Source organism: Aspergillus heteromorphus (genome assembly GCF_003184545.1).
Source record: "Aspergillus heteromorphus CBS 117.55 chromosome Unknown BO70scaffold_49, whole genome shotgun sequence".
NCBI classification, from domain to species: domain Eukaryota; kingdom Fungi; phylum Ascomycota; class Eurotiomycetes; order Eurotiales; family Aspergillaceae; genus Aspergillus; species Aspergillus heteromorphus.
Genome location: NW_020290454.1, coordinates 107,375 through 131,029, shown reverse-complemented (window position 1 = coordinate 131,029; position 23,655 = coordinate 107,375). Strand labels below are relative to the sequence as shown.

The window sequence follows — 23,655 nt, the reverse complement described above, 5'->3', positions numbered from 1 at the left end:
GTTGTGATATGGCTGTGCGGAGTATAAGTTGCATAAATTCTTGCACTGGCCACGGCATATGGTGTGGGATGGCCGGAGTTTTACCGTTGCTGTGAGCTAGATACCCCGGAAATTGGTGTTATTTCTGGGGCAGCTCGGGGTGGACTTTCGCTCATTATGCTGCATGGGCTTCAGAATAATGATACTAGGAGGATCCATCTCTTTTGCACACTTGTAAGGATCTATCCTGGGGAACAGAGCATTCATTTATATTGACCTTGCGCTAAGAGCTTATTTTCAATTCGAGGTGTACAAGCGCAATTTGGAATAAGTATATGGGTCCGAGGAATTCACACTTCTCCCATTAATTAGCAGAGGGAGTTTGAGATACGAAATTCCAAAGAGTGTGATTAAGAGACTGGAAAGTGAAAATGGGCTGCTTCGAGCCCAGGGCCTTCTTTGCTCGATATAATGTGCAATAGTGAGATGAGCACAAGAATGTTGGTCTCAGAAATCGAGCCGAATTCCAGATACCTTGGATATGGTGATCAGAACCAGATTATTTATGAGGCAGTCCTAGAACAGAAGATCAGAGTGTCCATATCTTGTTTTTAGTTATCGATGCCATAGGAAGTATGGTCAAGACCTAGGCTCCCGGAAAATTTTCACCTTTTGCGAGTATCTTCTCAGTAGCTCTCAAATGAATATGACAGGTCGGACAAAACATTCCAAATGGTACAGAAAAGAACCATTGATTCATTTCATACCAATTAAGACTACCAATGAAATGAAAGTAACGACCTGATTTACCCGATAAGGGGGTTGCGGAGACACCGTTTCGATCGAACTCTATGTTTGACAGATAATAACGTCCTGGAAGCACTAGAAGTTCATCAATACCTTGACCAGAGGTTGTTGTTCAAATCAATTCGAACGTTTGGTGGTGTATACAATCCCGGAAAAATCCATTGCCGATAGATGTACTATTATGTATGCTCTCTCAGCTTTACAACTGAACAGAAGGCTCATAGACATATGATCGGTGTTTCCGCGTGTCTGGCACTTTAATCGCTGAAGTCATGTGCACGTCCTCGACCGACATCCAGACCGTCGAGAACTCGGTACACCCGGATGCACGGCATGTAGCAAACAATTTCAATGGTCCAGGAAGCCCCGGCTTTAACCCACAGACATCGGAGATGAAGACCAGCATGGCATAGTATTTTCCGGCCCGGATGTTTGTCGGAGAAATGGGAGCACACTTGCAGAAGCATGCTTTCCCAGCTTGGTCTATCGGCCAATTTATCAAAGTTTGATTTGGCTAAGGGGTACCCCGTGCGGACAGAAATTGGCACGGAGGGTCGGCACACCTTCATTTGTGTGGCATCCTTCTCCGCAGACCTGATTTTGTCCCGACTGCTTGCCTCTCCAAACAAGTATACTCAACTCGGGGGTGCTCGAAAAGTGGCTCGTCAAAAGCGGTGGCATGATTCCGGCTGGCTGATGGTAATTAATTTCGTCATCAGACCAAGCGGCTCGCAACTAAACTTCGAGGGCTTTTTAGTAGCTAACAAACCCACCGCGGCACCAAAACCAAGATTCTCCGGTGGCACCCCGCAGTAAGCCATCCGGAAGCTTAGGCTGATTGGGCTCGGGATCCAGGGTCTTCCCGTGGGGGCCAGGGCAAAAGATAACCGATATCTTGCGAAGCAAGACAGGAGCCGATCGTCAGGAGTAACCAGGCAGATTCCAGTGTTCCTGCATGGTGATAGCCAGTCACCGCAGAAAGGCAGCAGATGGGAGGAAACGGGATGGGAGATGTGCAGGAGAGATGGGCACGACGGGGAGTATTAGCCGGGGCGGATGCCTGAGGAGACTATGCGGAGAATTGGGCCCCGCTCCCGTGCCACGCTAACCCGAAGGGGAGCGGTCCCTGTGGAGGATCTTCATTCCTCTTGCCTTCTTCCCTGCGCATCGCCGGAGTAATGTCTCTCATCATGGCCCAATGCCGGCCTGGGACGCTCCAGCATGGACAGCAAACCACACGCTAGACGATTGAGTCCGTCCGTAGACTCTGCAGGTCCCACTCTCCCTCGAACGATGATGTCGATGTTGCAAGCATTCGACTCGTGGCTGGGCTAGGTAGGATGTGACCAGCATCGGAGAGAGCGTGGGGCGCGCGGAGGGTTGGAATGGAAGATAAAATGGGCCATTCCCCCGGAGCTCCCTCCCTGCAGTGGAGTTCCTTGTGAGACTTCGAAAGGACAAAGGGCTCGGTACCGCACGCTCTTTCGTGGACCTTTGCAACATGAAGCTTTCGCCTGCCTATGGTGTTGCCTTGTTGGCAGCACAGGCAGCTGGAGCAGCTATCAAACATCGGCTCAATGGCTTAACTCTAACAGAGCACTCGGATCCCGTCAAACGGGATTTGTTGCAGGAATACGTATGTGTATTCCCAAGTGAACACATCTTCGAGTATTGACTTGTGGTAGATCACCTGGGATGACAAGTCTCTTTTCATCAAAGGAGAGAGAATTATGATATTCAGCGGCGAATTCCATCCATACCGGTATGGCTGCATGTTATCTACCATCCCCTTTGTTTGAATAATGTGTCTGACTTCTATAGACTGCCGGTGAGAGAATTGCAGCTCGATATTTTCCAGAAAGTCAAAGCTCTGGGATTTAATTGCGTCTCGTTCTACGTCGACTGGGCCCTAGTCGAAGGAAAACCGGGAGAGTATAGAGCCGATGGTATCTTTGACCTGGAGCCGTTCTTTGATGCGGCTTCAGAAGCAGGCATCTACCTGCTTGCCCGTCCTGGTCCATACATCAACGCAGAGAGCTCAGGTGGTGGATTCCCAGGATGGCTACAAAGGGTGAACGGCACTCTTCGCACGAGTGCTAAGTCATACCTGGACGCTACCGATAAGTACGGACAGCTCGCATATAATCCCTGCCCTGGCTAATGCTTGACAGCTACGTTGCCAATACGGCTGCTACTATTGCCAAGTATCAGATCACCAATGGCGGGCCAATCATCCTTTATCAGCCCGAAAATGAGTACACGTCTAGCTGCTGCGGGGTCGAATTCCCTAACGCGGACTACATGCAATACGTCGAAGACCAGGCTCGCAACGCTGGTGTTGTGATCCCGCTTATTAACAACGATGCTTCTCCTGACGGAAATAATGCTCCTGGGACCGGGAAAGGCGCGGTCAATATCTACGGTCACGACAGCTACCCGTAAGTTCCATGCAACCTGACTTAACAAACATTAACTAACTGATATAGACTTGGATTCGACTGCGTATGTATTACTTCTGAAATGATATTCTTCGCAGCTAATGTAATCAGGCCAATCCAACTGTGTGGCCCTCAGGTGACCTACCTACGGATTTCCGTACGCTACATCTCGAGCAGAGCCCAACGACACCGTACTCGATAGTTGAGGTCAGTATCTAAATACTAGAGGGTATTCTATATCTAACAGTTTGCAGTTCCAAGGCGGCTCATACGACCCGTGGGGAGGCCCTGGTTTTGCTGCGTGCGCCGATCTCCTCAACGAAGAGTTTGAAAGAGTGTTTTACAAGAATGACTTCAGCTTTCAGGTTGCCATAATGAACCTGTATATGGTGGGTGCCCTAACTCTGTCTGCGGATTAACATGCTGATTGATGAAAGATCTTTGGTGGAACCAACTGGGGCAACGTTGGTTATCCCGAAGGATACACCTCCTACGATTATGGCTCAGCTATAACCGAAAGTCGCAACATCACCCGGACTAAATACAGTGAACTTAAACTTATTGGGAATTTCATGAAGGTTTCCCCATCTTATCTCACCGCTAGCCCTGGCAGCCTGACAACATCCGGATATGCTGATACTGCTGATTTAACCGTCACACCCCTTCTCGGGAATGGCACTGGGTCATATTTCGTCATCAGGCACTCAGATTACAGTAGCGAAGATTCTACCTCCTACACAATCACTCTGCCGACCAGTGCTGGTACCCTGACTATTCCTCAGCTAGGAGGTACCCTGACTTTGAACGGACGCGACTCGAAGATCCACGTGGCTGACTACAATGTCTCCGGAACAAAGATTATCTACTCCACTGCCGAAGTTTTTACCTGGAAGAAATTCACTGACAGCAAGGTCCTCGTTCTCTATGGCGGATCTGGCGAGCACCACGAGCTATCTATCGCAAGCAGGTCAAATGTAACTGTTGTCGAAGGATCCGAATCGGGAATCACCTCGAAGCAGACCGGGAGTTCGGTTGTGGTTGGCTGGGATGTATCTGCCACTCGTCGTATCATACAGGTTGGCGACCTCAAAGTGCTCCTTCTTGGTAAGCGTACCTCTCTGGACTTATTTATTCAATCTAACCGAATACAGACAGGGAATCTGCTTACAACTACTGGGTGCCCCAACTTGCTACGGATGGCACCTCACCTGGTTTCAGCTCGCAAGAAACAGTTGCTTCATCTATCATTGTCAATGCAGGCTATCTTGTCAGAACTGCCTATTTGAAGGATGATGGTCTATACCTTACCGCAGATTTCAACGCTACAACTACGGTTGAGATATTTGGCGCTCCGTCCACTGCTCAGAGTCTATACATCAACGGCGATAAGACGACATATACTATTGATAAGAACGGCATTTGGACCGCTGAGGTAAAATACAGCGCCCCTGACATCTCAATTCCCAGCCTGGAGAGCCTGGAATGGAAATACCTGGACACTCTCCCTGAGATTCAGTCCTCGTACGATGATTCTCTCTGGCCGGCTGCCGATCTCGCCCATACCTGGAATACCTTCCGGGCCCTTGACACGCCTACTTCTCTGTACTCGTCTGATTACGGATTCCACACTGGCTATCTGCTCTACCGTGGACATTTTGTCGCCACTGGCAACGAGAGCACTTTCTTTGTGGACCCGCAAGGTGGTTCAGCTTTCGGATTTTCTGCCTGGCTGAACGGAACCTATCTGGGATCTTGGACTGGCCTTGCTGAAAACTCAGATTACAATGCGACTTTCACGCTGCCTTCGATTCAGGCAGGCAAGTCATATGTGATCACGATAGTTATCGACAACTTGGGTCTCGAGGAGAACTGGACTGTTGGTGAAGAACTGATGAAGACCCCCCGCGGTATCTTGAACTACCAGCTTTCTGGCCGTTCGGATAGTGCGATCAGCTGGAAGTTGACGGGAAACCTTGGAGGTGAAGACTACGAGGATAAGGTCCGAGGTCCTCTCAACGAGGGTGGTCTCTACGCTGAACGCCAGGGCTTCCATCAACCCGAGCCTCCCAGCCAAGACTGGAAGTCTTCTAGCCCTCTTGACGGTCTCTCCGAGCCAGGAATCGGCTTCTACAGCGCCCAGCTAGACCTTGAATTACCGACCGGCTGGGATGTGCCGCTGTATTTCAACATCGGAAACAGCACCACCCCATCGCCCTATCGCGTGCAGCTGTACGTGAACGGATACCAATATGGCAAATACATCAGCAACGTCGGACCGCAGGTCAGCTTCCCTGTTCCGGAGGGCATCCTCAACTACCGTGGAACAAATTGGCTTGCTGTCAGTCTTTGGGCTCTGGACGAGGGCGGTGCCAAGTTGGAGAGCTTCGAATTGACCCACACCACGCCAGTGCTGACGGCCCTGGGAACTGTGGCATCGGTTGACCAGCCGAAATGGACGGCAAGAGAGGGCGCATACTAGTTGTATATATGTAACTAGTCAAACTTAATGGCACTGCTGTGTCAAGACTTTTATCTGCAGCTCGGACACTTCTGTAGCCTCGCACCTAAATTGGTTCATCCCTCAGAGCATTCATGGCCATAGATATTATCTCGTAATGACGGATATTTGTGGAGAGACGGACCCGTAGGCCAGCTCCGAGTCGATGGGTTTTTTTTTTTTTTTTTTTTTTTTTGCCTCAAATGATAAAAAAAGTTGAGCGAACACCTGATTTGAATACTTTGTAGTGGAAACATTGCTTCTTGAGGTTGGATAACAGTCCCGAAGCAACAAAAGGCAAAAAAGAACTTGCTGTTGTATTGCATCATCCGTGAATCGAACACGGGCCTCATCGATGGCAACGATGAATTCTACCACTAGACCAATGATGCTAGTTGATATATTTGGCATAAATAATTTGCAATATACGTCATAACTATGTAATTGTGCCTTCTCCACAGTGCAAATAAGGAGGTTTAATGATATAATACTTTAAAATCAAGTGATTAGGAAAATATATTAGATAACTTCGTAATTATAAGAGGACTTCATAGCTTTATATAAAGCTCTATAATAATAATATATTTAGCTTATTTGAAATTAAGCTCGTACTATTGAAGTAGATCAACAATTTCTACTGCCCCCTTCGATACCATTCCCTTCTTTACGGCAAAGTGTAGCTGGGAGCTGCAGAAGATAAATTTTTTTTCGGCGGCATTCACTACTATTTTAGATAGCCCGATTATCAAATCCAGTTGTTGAAATGATGATATAAATTAGAAAACGTAGACAAGCTACCAAGTAATATATACCAACGACGCCACATCATCCCGCAGCATCGAATATAAAGACGAACGAAAACCCGAAGGAGCGAGGGTTGCTTCCTAGAAACTGTACCCCCCCATCCTCATTACCGAATTTTTTTTATTAGCTTAGAGATTACCCGCACCAGCGTTCTTCATGGTCCAAGACTCGATGTTGGTGGGAGCACGAGCGCTGGCAATGTTCTTGCCGGAGAAGCGGCTGATGATGCTGGTATCAGCGCCGCTCCAGGAGCCGGAGGAGCCGAAGGCGTTGAGCTGGCAGGAGCGGCCGAAGACGCTCTTGCACTGAGCGTTGGTGGTGGCGTCGGGGGAGCTGAACAGGGAGCCGGAGATGGGGGTCTCGACGACGGTGTCGACGTTCTGGAAGACGTTGCCCTCAGCGAGGACGTAGCCGCCGGAGCCGATCTCGAAGGCGTGGCCTTCGATGTTGTGGAAGAGGTTGTTCACCTGTCGTCTATTAGGTCATGTGGGATAGAAGGGATGGGGGGACGGCGTACGGCGTGGAGGAGAGTGTTTCCCTGGACCTTGGGCATGCGGCCGCTGAGGTAGTAGAAGTAGTTGCCCATGAGGGTGACCATGTCGTTGGAGCCGTCGAGATAGATACCCCAGTAGTGATGGCCGTTGCAGGTGGCGGAGTAGTCGGAGCGACCGTCGATCAGGGAGTAGGAGATAGTGACGCGGTTGTCGGCGCTGGTGCCGAGCACGATGTGCTGACGGGCAATGCGAGCGGTCGTGACGTGATCGATCCAGACAAGGTCGGCGTCGTCCACGGTGATGGCGTCCCCTCCCCACACGTACTGGGGGTTGATGTCGGTGATGGCGATGTTCCTGGGATATGGAGTTGGCTTGGGTGATAAGATGTAATGGGGGTTTTGGGAGAAACCCACTGGATGATGATGTTTTTGGCGCCGCTGACCATGCGGATACCCTTGCCCTTGATGACGCCCGCGCTGCCCTTGCCGACCAGACTCTTGTTGGAGTTCACGATGATACCGAGAACACCGGCAGTGTCGCTGGAACCAGTCAATACGGAGACGAAAAGATGGGGGTGGATCGACGTACTAGGTGATGGAAGAGACCTTGGGGGCGTTGGGCTCGTAGTTGTCGCACCAGTTGTGCAAGTTGATGGCAGTCTGGCAGCTGGAGGCAGTTCCCCAGGGAGAACAGCCGCTGGTGGTGGTGGTGCCCTCGGTTCCGGTAAAGTCGAAGCTGTTTCGGACAGCACTTAAGTCAGCGGCTGGCCTTAGGATTCAGCAAGACAATGGCACATACGTTCTATCAAGGACAATGACGCGAGCCTCGCTATCGCCCAAGTAAGAGACCAGCTCTTCATTGGTCGTAGGGTAGACCTCGGTGGCACTGCCACCACCGGTGACGCCCTTGGCGAAGCCCTCAGCGGAGCCAGTCACACCGGCGCTGACGGTGCTCGCAAAGGTGGCCACCGCGGCCAGTATCGTGGTGTACTTCATGGTGGATGTCAAAGATGGAAGGAAAGAAAAGAATGACTGGAAGGAATGAATGAATGTGATGTGATGATCAGGCTGTCCGGAACGAAAGGTCTTTAGATATTTATATGGATACCCATGGTTCAGTTCATGGTGGAGTGGCTTGAAGACCCCTAGTTGCAAATGTGAAAGGAGCCAGGGCTAGACTACCTGTTCGATAGTTACCAAGAACCATGAAGCAAGCATCGCGCCTTGGCTCATTGCCACTTGCTGCAGAGTAGAACCGGAGCCCCGTTTTCCATTAGGGCAAACTCCACCCCGAAGCCCGATTCGGCGATCCGGGGCTCTCGGCAGTATTTCCACAGACCCATTCCCTAACAGTTTTCACGTGTGGAGCGAGGACCCTGTTTATTAACGGCCCTGAGCTGTTTCTACCTTCTAAACGTCTTCTTCTTTGCAGGCAAGACGCTACCCCGGAGATAGGAGCGATTTATTTACGGAAGCAGTGGAAGTCAACTAATGTGTAGAAGGTGGTCAGGTGGGCACAGGGGCATGTGCCATCCTCATCCGTTAGCTGGCAGCAGTTTCTTCTTCATCGTATTCTTCATATATGTCTTGAGATTTGGCGCTACAGCAATCTCAAGACATGCTAAGGACGGAGAGTTGCCATGAGTCTTCACCAGGTACCGGTAATGTTATTGTAATACCCTGACCGTATTGTTCGAATGCTTGGCATAATCTGATTTTGCACCAGTCATGGCAGCACGACGGACCCGTGTGCATGTCACGTGAGCTGTTATGCAGTAAGAAATACATGGTAGTACCGCCAAGAGAGGAATGTCTCACCCTCATATTCCTCGTAATCGCACGGTAACTACGCTAGCAGTTGAGGTGAAATGAGTCTGATTACTGTCTCGCATGATTTTTGTTATTGCAGAGTTTTGCACGACTCTGCTAAACTTGAGGGAAAAGGTAGAGACAAGTCTCTGCATGACTGGGCTGTGAAAAAAAAAAAAAAGCTGATCTCATTTAAATGCCCTGATTGGTCAATTGTATATCTAGTTGTGGTTGCTCCGATAGGCAGGATCTTCACATCGCAAACAACTTAACGCAGTGAAGATCTATATCCTCTGGGTGGGTAGAATAGAGCTTCATTCTACTAGTTCCAGATGAAGGCTACCCGCCAATCTATTAAACACCAACGCAGCTGGGTCTAGAAGGCTCCGCGACTTCTAGTATAATTTAAAGCGGAGCTCTGCTTATATGAAGCTTAGAAAGCAGATAAGACAGGCCATTCTATGGCTACTAATTGGTAGCTTCAGTTGGTTATAAATCACATTTAATTAGCTGAATCCAAGCACGTGTCTTGGATATATATATATAGTAGTCTTTGCTTTACAGAGTAAACCCCGTTTTCCGTAGGTGAGTGGATTATAGGATAAACTAGGGCTTCACTCAGCTAAACACCACGGTAGCTATGATATAGAAAGATAAAAAGCTTCAGGGGATGGCCAGCGCCCAGTATGATGTATACTAAAGATTTGGCTTCTCTTTGCCTGCCTTGACAACCCCCACCAGCCCAAACACTGAGGGGGGTAACAGACCCGTAGTATATAAAAGTCTATAGCCATAGCCGAGTAGACTATTGGTGGCCCGGAAAAAGCCCCAAATAGAGCTGTTATTTAGAACAAGGCACTACCGTGATACGGTGACTCTGTTTATTTAAACTGAAGTCCCCGAACCGAGTCATCATCATTTTTAAACTAGGTATAATGTACTATAGGCATCTTTCCCCCCCTTCACCTTTGACTCGAGAATGAAATTACAGTAGCACCGACTTGCTCTTTTGTGAAATCTTTTTTTTTTTTGATCATCTGCGATACCAGGGTTGTGGAATCCAATGTTTCTACAAAAGGCTATGAATGATACATAAACATAAATCCTCACACAAATCACCTACAAGCATTTCAATAATGTAAATCAAGAGGCGCGGGAAGCCCAATCCCGGATCAAAGCGGCCCAACCAGTTGGTGTCCCCTCAATGCCTACCAATCCAATGAGTCTACTATGCCAATATTGAACATGTCGTTAGATAAACAAACGATATCGTGTTTAAAAAGGGTTCCAAAGAACCGAATTCAGTTTCATATATAAACAGGCCACATATATCTACATTACATCTTTTCAGAGGAGCTCGATGAAGTAACAGATCAAACCCAACTACTCTCAATCCCAACAACAGGAACAGCCTCGGGGACAGTGGGGCTCGGGCCCTGGTTACTAGCCTTTCTTGCCCTGACCTTGGTCACCGAGAAGCTTCGTCCAAGGCCCGAGCCCTTCTCTTCAGTCTTCGTTCCCCTTTTTGTAGTCTCCTCCAGACGCAGTACTACCTCAACAGCCTTGTCGTCTTCGATAACCTTGGGGTGTCTGGTGGCAAAGTATCGGGCGTACTTGAAAAGTGACCAGTAGCAGCTGACGACGTTGATTATGAACAGGACGATCTTGTACGGCATGTAGTAGACCAGTAAGCATATCCAACCGACAGATTCATTCTTCCTGCGTAGGTGGACCAGGTTGAAGATGATGACGTTTAGGAAATATAAGCCGTTAGTGGCACCAAGCATGATGCCGCAGAATGAGGGCTGGACGACGAAGGAGATTGGCAGGATAAAAGGGGCGAGTAGGTAAAGTAGCGTTTCGTAAACCTGTTTGATGAGAATGAGTATTGGGTTCGCATGGACGTGAGGCTACTAAAAGACACTGTGAAGAGTAAAACTCACCTCCTGGAAAACGAAGAGCTTGGCCCCCAATTCCCACCACCCAAGACTCCAACTGCATAGAATGTATTTCATATTGAACCACATGCCGTTAACGAAGAAGAAGTTCCAGCGAGTGAATCGCTGCTTGAAGATGGTCATCTCGCCGAAGCCACCGCGAGAACCGCCCCGGCTGAAGAAAACGGCGGACGGAGTCTCTGTTTCAACAAAGACAGACGAGCACATGGTGATGCGACCACCTAGCCGACGGCAGCTGTCACCAAAAAACCAATCTTCTGACACCGAGAAACCCGGGTGATCGTGGAAGGTTTGTTTGAGAAAGTCCGTCTTCCAGATAGAGATAGCCCCGTGCGGAAAAGTCGCACTGCCCAGGTAGCCGGCGAATGCACGTTGAAGACCAGAGATCTTATATTCAAGGTCTTGGGCTTGTTGACATAGTGTCCCGCGCGAGGATTCAGGTCCGACGCTCTTGATGGTATAGCCAACACACTGAACACGGCCCTTCAACCGGTCACTCACGACGGGGAAATTGGGGGGCAATGCGCAGTCATCGTCAATTAGCAGAGCGTAAGGAAAGTCCTTGGCTGCGTAACATCCGACAAACTGTGCAATGATCTTGCTTCCAACTGGACACCAGAGGTGATTGACCCCATAAGGGCGGCAGACCTCTTCGGTGTTGTCCAGCGGCTCGGGAGAGTTTCCATTCGCAATCACAAAGATGTTTTCCGGTGGAAAGATTTTTAGGGCGGCATCAAGCGTCGGTCCGATTATGTTGGCGGATTTGTAGCATGGGATTAACAGGGCGGTGCTTTTTGCCGTGTTCCGATTCTGTTCAATGTCCTTCTCTGTTTGGTTGTCCACTGGAGGTGGGTTTTTTTCGAAGAGTACCAGTAAGGGTGCAAATGCGTAACTATTATGTTATACATCAAAGTCAGTAACTGGTTCTTTGGAAGGAAGGCCTCGGAAACAAGAGCAGAACTCCCCGTCCTGGTCTTGGTAGAAGACCTTCACTCCTCACTCAGGGCTTCCTATGATATGCTATTATCGTACAGGGGAGAAAATATCACTTACCAGACCGCAAGACCGATTGTGATACCCCATCCTCCCTGGATAACAAACTTGGTCCGGACCACATAGTAGAGCCACCAGACAGCACCACGCCAGAGGGGCATTCCAATCAAGACGAAGTAAACGAAGGCCAGGAGGACGATATACACTGTGTATTCGAAAAGTAATTGCACCCAGTACTTCCTTTGCAGGGCGATGCGCCTCTCCTTAGCTTTTTGGTACACATCGTAGATGCTATGTCGTCTCTGGTCTCTGGCCTCAGGAACCTCCTCTGCTGGCTCAAGAATACGTGAGACTCGGTAGCTTCGAGGCCGAGCGGGAAGAGGCCATGCGTCGTCTCTCGGTCTTGGAATGGGTTCATCAATAGATGATTCATCCTCACTGGAGGTGGCCGAGGAAGATTGTTCGTTTTCAGGTGTGTGGTCGATTTGGTGGGTATCTGAGCGTGAAAGAGATGATTGATGGCTTCCAGTACCGGAGATATCAATTTCGGAGGAGCTCGTAGATATATCAGACACACTCAAAGGCGCACTCTGGCGTCTGAGGTGGAGGTTCTTGGGCTTTTCCAGTGGATGACTATTGAGACTTGCTGAGCGGCGGAGACGGCCATATCGACTTTCAAAGGCCTCTGTGCGGATGGCCTGCTGAACAGGGCCACCTCCCGACAACTGATCTGCCTGGGCTACCCAAGGTTGATGCACCTGGGTAGTCGCGGCTAAAAGATGCGGAGGAATGACCACATCTCCCACCACAGATGAACGCTTACGCGACATTTTCTCCAGCCAGCGGCAGTCGAGTGATCTGCGGCGCTGCGCAATGAACACGCGGCATTGGCCTCATTATAAACAATCAACCGCCGTGGTCCTAAGAGATATACCGGTATCCACCTAGATCTAGATTGTACCTGATTTCACGAAAAACCATTGCCATCCGGCCAAAGAAACGGATCCAGTAATCATTTCCTGGACCCATGACCGTCATCTAGAACCCTTCGTCAGTTATGTTGATTAGTAGCCTAGAGCCATTAATAGACCGTGATATGATGGGACCAACACTATTTGGGCTTGGGCAGTAGACACTAGTAGGCGAACCGGGCAGGAGTCGTCAAATTCCAAGTACTAGCTCCAAAGCCATGGCATTGGCATAAAGTACTATGTCCGTAAAGCCCTAGCTCTGATCCGCAGTCCCATTTGTCTCGCTTGAACCGACATCTTTTTTATTGACAGCAAAACACTGTACCTATTAAGTTATAAACCCTTTTATTCAGGACCGGATCCGTCCACCTTGGAGCCAACTGCATCAGCGGTGGCATGCTTTAGAATGGGTCTTGTGTTCGATCGATTCGAAAATCAGGTACCCGCTGGCCCGACCACCGAGACGAGGTTGGATCTAATTGGATCTGGTTGGATCTGATAGGATCTGGTTGGAGAGAGAGGCAATAGGACCTGAGCCATGGTAGACAGAAAAGAGATTATGCAGAGCTGTACAGAACAAGGAAAAGAACAACAACCGAGGCAGCTCGAGAGTTTACGTAACAGCAGGCTTGAGGCGCTATTTCCGGAGGGTGGCGTCGTAATCCTGGGATCGTGACGACGCCGTGGCTCCAGCCCCGATGCTTAGTTTTGCACGAAGATCTAAATCCATAGAGCTGTGTGTGGCATCCGGACAAGCGGAATGCCACCCGAATGCCACCCGAATGCCACCCGAATGCCACCCGGCAGGCCCGGCCGTCTGCCATGTTCTGTCGATAGTAGGGCTGGTTTCGGATGTCGGCCACGGCTCCACTCGGTGGGGTCGAAACATTCTGCAGGACTCCAAAAGATCGGCATCGTATCCAGTCCGAAGAATTGCAATTATTAGAAGATGAACAGATTTCTCGAATAATGACTGTGCAAATGTCTCTCCATCGATTCGATCTCGACAATTGTCTTCACCGCTAGGTTGTCTCACATTTGTCAGGCGAACAGAGGGCAAATGTGATACCTATCTAGGTGCCTGGACGGGCTTGTCTCTCAGTGCGGATGAGCTTGCCGTGATCATCCATGGTTCGTCGTTGACAAATACGCTCCGGCTCTCTGTCGACCGAGAGCCATCATATCTTGTCTTCTCGAATGTCGATTAGTTTTTCGTTGCAGTCAACTCGGTCGTCCTCCGCGAAATTCTTCTTCTGACCGCCCTGGTCCCTCCCTGGAGTGGGCTTCGATGTGGCGAATGTGGCAGCAGTTGGCATTTGGCAGAATTTCGGGGGAAAGCACCCTGTGGAAAATTGAGACTTGCGATATCACAGAATGATATTATGTGATCGGTACGTAGAGGAGGAAGGAAGAAAAATCCGGAAGGAAGACGAGGGGGGTGGTGTAAGAGAGATGATGAAATGGCGGCGCCCAATTGGAACCAACGCCCGCCTCCCCATGCATGATCTTTTCATTCACTCGGCATACGTCTGTAGTACTACTGCTTTGTAGATACTGCTCCTCTTCAACGCCACTGATCCCAGACCCACCACGGCTAGCATTTCTGAATGGACCCTTACTCCATCCATGTCATCGTCTCGCTGTCCGTCTCTCACAACCGAACTTTCGAATATAAGCCTGGAAAATGATCGTAGGCGGTCTCCTAGAGGCAAGTAGCACTGGTGCCTGGAAGGAGAGGCGTACTGATGCTCCCTCTTCCCCACAGAGTCTCTTCGACTTTCAGACCTACCAATCCACAAGTCTAAAAGCGAAGCGATCACAGACATCGCGCAGATGATATCAGAGGAGAATCCTCAAATCTGCCCTTGATCTGACACAGTATTTCAGCTAGCGCTTTTACTGGATGTTTCTGTAGTTGTTACCGTACAAGGACCGCCTGCATCGGGAAAAGCCACTCTTGCACTGCTGCTCCGGGGTTTCCTTGGTGAAACTCGTAAGGTCGTTTTCATAAGCGGCTGGAGAAGATGTGCCGAAGATGGCTTGGAAGCGAAAGGGTTTCTAGCAGAAATATGCCGTGAAGGTGGATGCGGTGATATGTCAGAAGATTGTAACCTTCTAGGATCTAGGAATAGTGATCTCGTCTTCATTATTGATGATGCTCGGGAGACATACGAAGATGAAGACTTATGGTACTTAATCAAAGCTCAATCTCTTCGAGACCATGGTCCACGATTTTGCCTGTTTGATTATTCAGATTATCCAAAAATGGAATTTCCCATTGACCTTGGCTCAATCATTGACTATGGTCTGTGTCTTGCCATCAAACTTACATGCGCGGTAAGGCTTCTATGCCAGTTGACGTAGTTTTCTGACTCACTGTCTAATAATGTTGAGAAGTATAGCTTTGTGGAATGGGCATATAGCGTTGCTCCTTTCTCTAAACCTAGTCATCCTGATATTCGGACGTTTTGTTTCCAGGTTATAGAGAAAATTTCGAAAGTCAGGCTTCTAAGGCTAAGACAAGGTATTGAGCTTGGACCTGCAAGTCAATCCAGCAAAACAGAGAGCGCCATGCAGGATGAAGTATACAGGTGCTGTTTTGAGTTGGCGCATTCGTCGAGACTGGTCAAGGGCCAACCAAGCGACCGGCAGTATCGAAATTCCACACACTGGCCGGTCAATAATCTTTTTTCCGATTGATTCTCATGAAGGCAAGCGTGTCATCTCAGAATTCTGCCCCAAGAAGATTCACAGATTTCCGAGCTTTGAATGGGTTCATATGGATCCAGACCCATCCAAACGCTGCGACATATTTGACGAAGAACCTTTTTCAAACAATGGAGCCGGTAAGACCTCATTCCAGGTCCAGCATGGTGATGATATTGGGACTAACCTTGCCTTTAAGTTGCGACGATTTCAATGATGTGGGAGTATGGCATTGCTTGGTGTCTAGACCCCTCTAGACTCCCTTAGTTGAGGACTTGCTTCCAACTCTTTACTGAGAGGTACAAGACCATGGCATTTAATAGTACTGCTTTTTTGGTCAAATTCCATGTTCCTCTAGTTGCTATTGTTTCCGACTTCTTTATTGCAGCATAGCTCAGCAGCAACTTTATAATACTAAAAAAAATTGAACTTAGCTCAAACAAATTTAACAAGTTGTTATGGTATAATCGAAGAATTTTTTGTTAAAAAAAATTGGTGTCTTTTGCTTCGCCCAGAAATAGCAGAGCCAGCCTTAGGATCAGATTGAGTGGAACCAGGAAGGGTGTACACCTTGACATACAAATCAACATTATTATTGACCGCAGCAGGAGCTATACAATGGTTAATCTTTTATCCCGCTAGTAAATAGTGCGAAGGCATGGGGCAAACAAGAAGAAGGAAGGGGCCATGATATGTGGGGGGAAAAAGCTCTGCGGGACGCGAAGGAATGCAACGGAGACAGTGGAGCAACAATGCGAGATAAGCACCCAAGCATGGATGGCATGCATCTTAATCTCGATCTACTAATGATAGCTTGAAGCACTGTGGCACAATACTATTGACAAAACAATAAGGACACCTGAAGGAAACTGACAGGGGACAGACAGGCAGACTAACACTCAGGCACTCCGTAGCTTTGTTGTGTCTTACCCACCGGTCGCTGATTCGCGCATCGCGTTCAAGCCCTGTACTCCAGTCCAATCCTGTCGATCGAATCCATGCCACCCCAGCCACCGAATAAACCAACACAACAGTCCGTCCGCCTCGTCATCGTCCTGACCCTGCTCGTCTTTTCTCTCTACCTCGTCCCCCCCTCCTTCTTTTTTGCATCTATCTCTGAATAGCGGAATAAATTCATTATTATCGCGAGTATACATTCATACTCATCTACACTAATACTGGTCGATGAACCACCCGCGCAATACACTCTCCACCTCCACCTCCACCCACCAACAACAACCGCAACCGCAACCGCAACCGCAATGACTCCAATCCCGCTACCGCTACGAATACGAATACCCGATCTAAACACTCTCCTCCACCTCCCATCTCATCTTCATCAACATGAAAACCAAAATGACAGCCAGCCGCCACTCCCATCAACAACCCCCGATAACAACAACAATACCAATAATAACAACCACAACCACAATAACAACAACTACACCCCCCTCGACCTCAAACGCTCCGCCCCGGTCACCATCCCCTCAACCTACCACACACACGGCCCGTCCCCAGGCACCGTCGCCGGAATCGTCATCGGCAGCGTCCTCGGCTTCCTCCTCCTCCTCTACCTAATCTACCTGGGGCTCGGCGCGGGACGCAAATTCTCCAGCGAGGCCAGCACAGTGGAAAACATGTCGGAGGTGGTGGTGGAAGAGGAAGAGGGGAGTTTGCGGTCGCGTCGACCGCCGCGGCGGAGGCGTCGCGAGGTCGTCGAGGAGATTTTCGAGGCGCGTGGGGGAGGGAGGCGGGGGAGACGGACTAGGGGGACACGACCGGGTGGTGGGGGGTCAGGAGGAGGGGGGCGCATTGTCGTTGAGGAGTCGGTTACATCGCCCGATCGGTCGGATGTGGTGGAGGTTTTGGAGGAGCATTCCAGTGTGGAGGGGCCTGAGGCGGGGAGGAGAAGGAGTAGGGCGGGGGCTTATCGGAGGGTGGATCCGGAAGCATTTGGCGGGTTGACGGAGGATGAGAGTTTGAGGTCTTAGGTTGGTTGGTTAATTAGATGGATGGATGGATGAGAAGGGGTGTGAGGTGTGGTTGGATTGAGCTGGATTGGACTGGCTTGATTGATTGATTGATTGATTGATTTGATACCCTGCCTGTTTATTAGGATGTTACATACTGTCCCTTCTGCATTTTATACACATAACATGATACGAGACTACCTAAGACATGATAATGTTAATCACGTTAGCAATGATTGAATTGAAAGTGATCATGCGAAGAAAGCAAGCAAACGAACATGCGCCGCTAAGCGCCGACGCCAGTCTATCCTGACTGACTGGTGGAACCAAATATAGAAACCCCGAGCCCCGTGCTCAGTGCACTTGCGCCAACCGGAGGGGAAGAAAAAAATACAGTATCCATCGCGACCGACCATCCACTTCAATCCGGGGGCCAAAAAGAAAAGAGTGCGCGCTTGCGACCTTAGAACAGAATATCCAAACAGCAACAGCATGCCAACGCGGCCATTATACCGGCGCAAATACCCCCGCCAGATGATCCGCCCCGGTCCTGTCCTGCGTAGTAGCCTTGCGGCTGCTGCTGCGGAGGAGGATAGTACATCGGCTGGCCTTGAGGAGGCGGCGGAGAGCCATAGTATCCTTGCTGGGGCGGGGGGCCGTAGTTCTGGGGCGGATAGCCCTGAGGCGGGTAGCCCTGGTTATATCCTTGGTTATAGCCTTGGTTTTGGTAGTATTCTTGTTGAGCGCCTTGCTGGTAGGGACCGGCGTCGTGGGTGGGAGGAGGGTACGAGGGAGGAGGTTGCTCCTGTTGAGGTGTTAGTCGGGTGGTGTGTGTTAGGGTGGTGGGCAAAGTTTGGGACGAACATACCGGTTTGTTGTAGGACATATTTCAGGAGGTGATTAATTTGGACGTGTCGATCAAGTACAGAGTGGTAGTTATGCGACTTTGAAAATAAGAGATGTCTAGGTGATCCTGTCGGTTGTGGGGACGAGGATCGAGGAAGAATGCGGAATGGAAGAAATGCGGAGAGCGAAGATGAGGAGACTGAGAGAGCGAAAGACGCCGAGAAGAACCAACTGGATGGCACCGCTTGGCGGGTGGTCCGGATTAGGCAACCGGCATTGTAGGTCTGCGCATGGGATGACGAAACGCTACTGGCTGGCCAGCAGCACTATTTTAAAACCCGCCCTGTGTCATGCAGACAGGTTCGTGGTCCCTGAGAGACGATCGGTCGGCTCCGTCACACAACCTCTCTTCTAGAAGACAATACAAAGCTCCCACCTGCTACTCCGTATGGGTGGCTTTTATTGTCATACCGGACCACTTCCCTCTTTCCTCGGTTCTCAGCACAGCAAAAGAGGAGGACACATGACGAGTATCTTATCTTGGCGCGGCAGTTCAATGGGACGGGCACCACCCTAAACCTCTTTTGGCGTAGTCCCTCTTCGTCCGTCGATGTACGTGCCGACGCGGCAGTTGGCACCTCCGACCTCCGGCACCTTTCTTGCTTTCTACCGGCGGCCTCAATTTGCCTTACTTCTTCCCAGAGACCCATGCTTTCTTTGCAGAAATCTACAGACATGACATATACCGCGGTACTGTTTTTCTTCCCGCATCTCACCGTCGAGTTTCGACGGCGTTGACTGACGCGGAGAGTTCCCTCCAAGGATACCAGCCTCACTCACTGCCTTGCTATGCAGTTATTTTCTCTAGTACCCATACTGGCTCTTAGTAACTGCAAACCAGTCTGATCTTAGGAACGTCCTGGTTGGTGATTACATGTCGGTTGCCTCTTCACCCCGGATTTTAACTGCAGTACAAACAACGATCTTTATAATCTACCGATCCGGTCGATAGTCTCGCATCGTTAAAGTCGCCCTCAGTCCGAATATGCAGAGTGCTTTGACAAATGTTGATCGAGCGATATCTGAGACAGTCCCCATCTTGAAACCATGAGAAATAATGAAGGATGGTTCTCGGATAATGAGAGCAAGCATCACATCCAGACCTTCCGAGAGCTTCAGAATTGGCCTGCTGATAATCCTTCTCCGGCGGTCTTTTCTTAGCTTCTGGCCCTCGGAGTTTGTGGAAGATGTAAGCCATCGCCCGGCTTCGCAGTAGGTCCTTCGTCAAGGCATGACTCTACTCGACACTCTTGGCGGATTTCCACACTCATTGACGCCGTCGCACTCGTTCCTTGATTAAGGTGCTTTTCACGAGACTACACAGAACAGTTGGGCATTGGGCACAATCCCCAAATACAAGGCTTTGAGACCCGAGCCTTGAGATAATTCTTTATCTCTTACTCAACTGAAAATGGGAACCTTCAATTGATTGCAATGGGGATACACAACACGAGAGAGACTAGCGTTGCCATGGTCATCATTCAACCGGAAAGGATCCGAACGAACTTCCTTCCCGACAAAGGCTCGCTCCCATCCTCCTATCTGTGTGCTTGCCTTCCGTAGTTAACCAGATGCTATTAGTGCCTGAGGGGCAATGCTTGAATCTTCTCCGTGGGTTGCCGGCAAGAAGTCAAACACACACCCCACTTGAGCCAGTCGGGCGCGCAGATTGTTTTAAAGAGTCTGAAATTCGTAAGGGCTCATCCGCACTGTGAAGGCTGTCAGTCTGCCGCATACGACAGGTAAGCACTAAGCTCGATCATTTGTGGTGCTATGACCGTTGCATGGACAGTGGGTCGATTTTATCTCAGCCCAACCCGGAACTGCCGAGATCAATAAAGAAAGAGAGTCCAAACGCAAGTCTAGGAGGGCCTGGATCTACTGTATCCGCTAAGCAAGCACCGCCACAGCCCTTCAACTAAGGGTTATTCGTCATCCATACACACACGTACACCATGCACACCAACGATAAGGCTTGTTGAGAACTTGAAACTTTCTCTTTCAACAATACAAATGGCTGAGAGGCCTACATGACTGATCTGCTTGGGTAAATATATGTCTATTTCAGTACAGGATTGTCGCCATCATCACATTTAGAGTTCTCGAGGAAAAGACGATGAACAGTCAAGGCACTCCTTATCAGCCTAGAATAAACCCATCAAGTCATTTATGATTAGTTGAAGGCAGCTATGGGGCTATTATCAGTCAAGACCCGGTGAAGGATGTGCGTGCTGTTGGTGCGTGCTGTCTGGGTTTAATGCCCGCAGGGTACACGTATGCCCCGGATAACCAAGAAATTCCCAGGGTCAATCAGACCCTGGCCAGCTCCATGGACTTAAAGGGTCCTAGGAATTCTCTACCAAGCATTCGTCTGTCGATGTGCAAGATACGGCTATGCGTGTCAGCTCGACACTGGCGCAGGAATTCCTGCGTACCGCCTTGTTGGCTGTAAGTAACCTGCACCAGAAACCTGTCTATTGACTGCTCGTCCAACATTGATTTATCAAACCCTCCGGAAAGATAGCTTATACCCAGCTAGAATTTCCTACGCTCTCTTACCTTTCAAACCCCGCACAGCTTGCTTTGCTAACCTAACCGCCCATTCGCGGCTTAGACGCTAACTCAAGGCTGCATTGCGTAAGCACTCCACAAAGTAAAATTCGCGTCTATACTATGCGTCGACACACTCGATACCAGTTCAACTGCTTGGATCACGCGAGCTTTTATGCTTAATGGTCATGTTCCCGGCGGGTCCGACTGCATGCGAGTCAAGACCAAACCTGTCCGAGACGAGCACACTGCACCACCTCACAGTTGCAGAACCCGCTTAGTAGTCCTAGCACGGGTTCTCTCGTGGTGTCTCACCCAGTCTTACAGGGCCTTACTTACTATTTTTGGAAGATCACTGGTGTTTCGGCAGTAACGGCTGGCCCGTCTTTGCTAAAATGGATAGACGCTTACGTATGCCTTCGATTTTGACATGACCCCTTAGGGTTTATCAACTTATCGCGACATTGAGCCTACGTAGTAGCCGGGCTGAGCAACAATAGATAACGATGGCAAGGCTTCCAAGTCTTGCGGTCTATTGGCTTATTCTGAACCTTCTTGAGAGAAGGCTTGACGGTACACTAACGACCTTCATAGAATCGAGACCATTTTCTTTCCCGACGAGGAAAGAGCTTATTTATCCTGGGGTTTCATTTGTTGCCTTGGAAATTCGCGAATGCTCAGATCAAAACGCACTGAGATATGAGCTATAGGAACCTAACAAGTATAGACGCCGGAGACCGAACATTTGTCCCAGACTACGAGCTGCACAATGTCCCCCCTGCACCACCCTATACAGAGACAGCATCGCCGACCCCTGCACCTACAGCTGTCACCGCAGAGAAAGCCAAGGCTGCCAAAGCTCCGGGAGCAGGACCATGGTACGATCCACGTTCGTGGTCGGTGCTAACCAAATCGATCGTTGCGGGTGGCGTTGTTGTTGTCATTGTTGCTCTCGTTGTGGGAATATACGAGGGCACCAAATCAGCATCGTATCCCGATTATTCATCCTTAAGCTACAGCTTGAAGGATACCTACTCCGGATCATCTTTTTTTGATGAGTTCGAGTACTACACTGCGACGGATCCGACGGATGGATTTGTAGAGTGAGTAAACGATTCCTATCACACTCATGACCCTCTTCCTGGAGAGGCGATGGTTAACCATATTCCAGCTATGTCGACAGTTCAACCGCATCGGAGATGAACTTGACCTATGCCTCAAGCTCTCGTGCTGTCTTACGAGTGGATACCAGCACCTCGAATCAGACCAGCGGTCGCAAGTCAGTCCGTATCACCTCGAAGAACACATACAACACTGGCCTCTTCATCTTTGATATCACTCACACGCCTTACGGGTGTGCTACTTGGCCAGCCCTCTGGCTGACTGACCCAGATAACTGGCCGGAGCACGGAGAAATTGATGTTCTTGAGTCGAATAACAAAGGAACCCATGGCAATGCCATGACATTGCACACGACCAGTGGCTGCAAGATGGATGTGAAGCGCAAGGAAACTGGCACGGCATCATACACCAATTGTCTAGACACAGCGAATGATAATGCCGGCTGTGGTGTCACAGGTGGAAAGACAACTTATGGAGAGCAATTTAATAGCAATGGCGGAGGTGTAAGTACTTTAATTTCCAATCAAAATCACACCTTCTTTTACCTTCAAAGGCTCGAGCACAAGCAAAACTCCAACTGATTTTTACTCTCGTCAAAGGTCTATGCCATGGAACTCCGCGACGCTGGTATCCGGGTCTGGATGTTCAGCCGCGACGATATTCCCGATGACATCTCCAACTCAAGCAGCAGCCCAGACCCGTCAAGCTGGGGTGAAGCTCTCGCCGATTTCCCCAGCACGAACTGCGATATCTCCTCTCACTTCAAGAATCAAAGCATAATCGTCAACATCGATGTCTGCGGTGAACTTGCCGGCGCGAGCAAGTACTACACCGATCTCTATGACTGTCCCTCGACGTGCACGGAATGGGCTGCAGAGAATGGAGCGAATTTCACAAATGCTTATTGGGAATTCAAGAGCTTCAAGGTATATCAGACTTCTTCTTCTTCGTCGTCGAACTCGACTTCAACAGCCTCTACTGGGTCTTCCCCTGCTTCATCGACAGCCGCGAGCATGAATGGAGCCTCAACAGTGACCACGACGGTGGAGGCTGCTGCTTCCTCATCAAGTGCGGGTCAAACGTCGTCGTCAGGATCCCAGAACCAGCAAGGTCAGGGGGAACAGAGTGACCAGGGGGGACAGGAGGGCCAGAGTGAGAGTGAGAGTGAGAGTCAGACTCAACAACCGGGGGGGCAGAGTCAGCAACGAGGGCAATGAGAACGATTTCTTGGATTTTGCTACCTTGTTATTACCGTCTATTAACTATCTAATTCTTTATATCATTCCATCTTGCCAACTGCTTACTTCCCCTATGAATTGATCAGTTTGCCTAGCTGTTGTCTGGCTCATGTTTCCGTCCGTTGTACTCAATGCCTGGGACTTGCAGGTTTCTATGATGCGAATAAAGTTCACAATGACTAGAAGTTCTATCGGAGAAATATTGTCAGAGGGGTTGCTGCCTGAGGTTAGCACCTGTCAGTGACTGCCACCCGCGGTCCTGCGCGCGTCTCTGCCACGTTCCTGTTCCTCTTCTCTTGTGTAGATATTAGATCACCTTCATCATGGCCTCGTTTCCTTGCTGGTTTAGGTAGGCTCCCATCGCCAAATATCTAACAACGATAAGTTCTCATTTCGACCGGACTCCGTCCACCT

The 23,655-nt window shown here is 49.6% G+C and overlaps 6 protein-coding genes and 1 non-coding gene across 7 annotated transcripts; 3 read left to right on the top strand and 4 right to left on the bottom strand.

The window, feature by feature from the left end:
• Nucleotides 1–2,287: 2,287 nt before the first annotated feature.
• On the top strand, nt 2,288–5,703 carry BO70DRAFT_390794 (glycoside hydrolase family 35 protein; the record flags this gene model as incomplete). Its single annotated transcript, XM_025546189.1, has 9 exons — nt 2,288–2,422; nt 2,472–2,548; nt 2,608–2,910; nt 2,958–3,224; nt 3,273–3,288; nt 3,336–3,431; nt 3,479–3,613; nt 3,662–4,328; nt 4,376–5,703. 9 exons carry the CDS (start codon nt 2,288–2,290, stop codon nt 5,701–5,703), a joined length of 3,024 nt encoding a protein of 1,007 aa, XP_025394621.1.
• A 339-nt stretch (nt 5,704–6,042) lies between these two features.
• BO70DRAFT_t299 lies at nt 6,043–6,113 on the bottom strand. Its single transcript has one exon. It is a non-coding gene; the product is annotated as a tRNA-Gly (tRNA).
• A 428-nt stretch (nt 6,114–6,541) lies between these two features.
• BO70DRAFT_324587 (polysaccharide lyase family 1 protein) lies at nt 6,542–8,014 on the bottom strand (the record flags this gene model as incomplete). Its single annotated transcript, XM_025540621.1, has 5 exons — nt 6,542–6,992; nt 7,043–7,373; nt 7,433–7,558; nt 7,608–7,754; nt 7,818–8,014. The coding sequence occupies 5 exons, from the start codon at nt 8,012–8,014 to the stop codon at nt 6,654–6,656; spliced, it is 1,140 nt and encodes a 379-aa protein (XP_025394620.1). The 3' UTR covers nt 6,542–6,653.
• A 2,186-nt stretch (nt 8,015–10,200) lies between these two features.
• On the bottom strand, nt 10,201–12,077 carry BO70DRAFT_419654 (uncharacterized protein; the record flags this gene model as incomplete). Its single annotated transcript, XM_025547487.1, has 4 exons — nt 10,201–10,338; nt 10,381–10,695; nt 10,771–11,677; nt 11,887–12,077. Coding segments are annotated over 4 exons (1,551 nt in total), but the record flags the coding sequence as incomplete, so codon positions are not given.
• A 4,444-nt stretch (nt 12,078–16,521) lies between these two features.
• On the top strand, nt 16,522–17,689 carry BO70DRAFT_176768 (uncharacterized protein). Its single transcript, XM_025538407.1, has one exon. It carries the CDS (start codon nt 16,718–16,720, stop codon nt 17,444–17,446), a length of 729 nt encoding a protein of 242 aa, XP_025394618.1. The 5' UTR covers nt 16,522–16,717; the 3' UTR covers nt 17,447–17,689.
• On the bottom strand, nt 17,555–18,461 carry BO70DRAFT_366673 (uncharacterized protein). The gene is made up of 2 exons (XM_025544392.1): nt 18,294–18,461; nt 17,555–18,230 (listed from the first exon to the last, which is right to left on the bottom strand). The coding sequence occupies exons 1-2, from the start codon at nt 18,309–18,311 to the stop codon at nt 17,889–17,891; spliced, it is 360 nt and encodes a 119-aa protein (XP_025394617.1). The 5' UTR covers nt 18,312–18,461; the 3' UTR covers nt 17,555–17,888.
• A 2,815-nt stretch (nt 18,462–21,276) lies between these two features.
• On the top strand, nt 21,277–23,220 carry BO70DRAFT_419652 (glycoside hydrolase family 16 protein; the record flags this gene model as incomplete). Its single annotated transcript, XM_025547486.1, has 4 exons — nt 21,277–21,292; nt 21,609–21,984; nt 22,053–22,506; nt 22,603–23,220. The coding sequence occupies 4 exons, from the start codon at nt 21,277–21,279 to the stop codon at nt 23,218–23,220; spliced, it is 1,464 nt and encodes a 487-aa protein (XP_025394616.1).
• Between the last annotated feature and the right edge of the window lie 435 nt (nt 23,221–23,655).

Bases quoted from the DNA above. Each gene is read 5' to 3' on its own strand.
- BO70DRAFT_176768 (XM_025538407.1), top strand. From the start codon at position 16,718: ATGACTCCAATCCCGCTACCGCTACGAATACGAATACCCGATCTAAAC.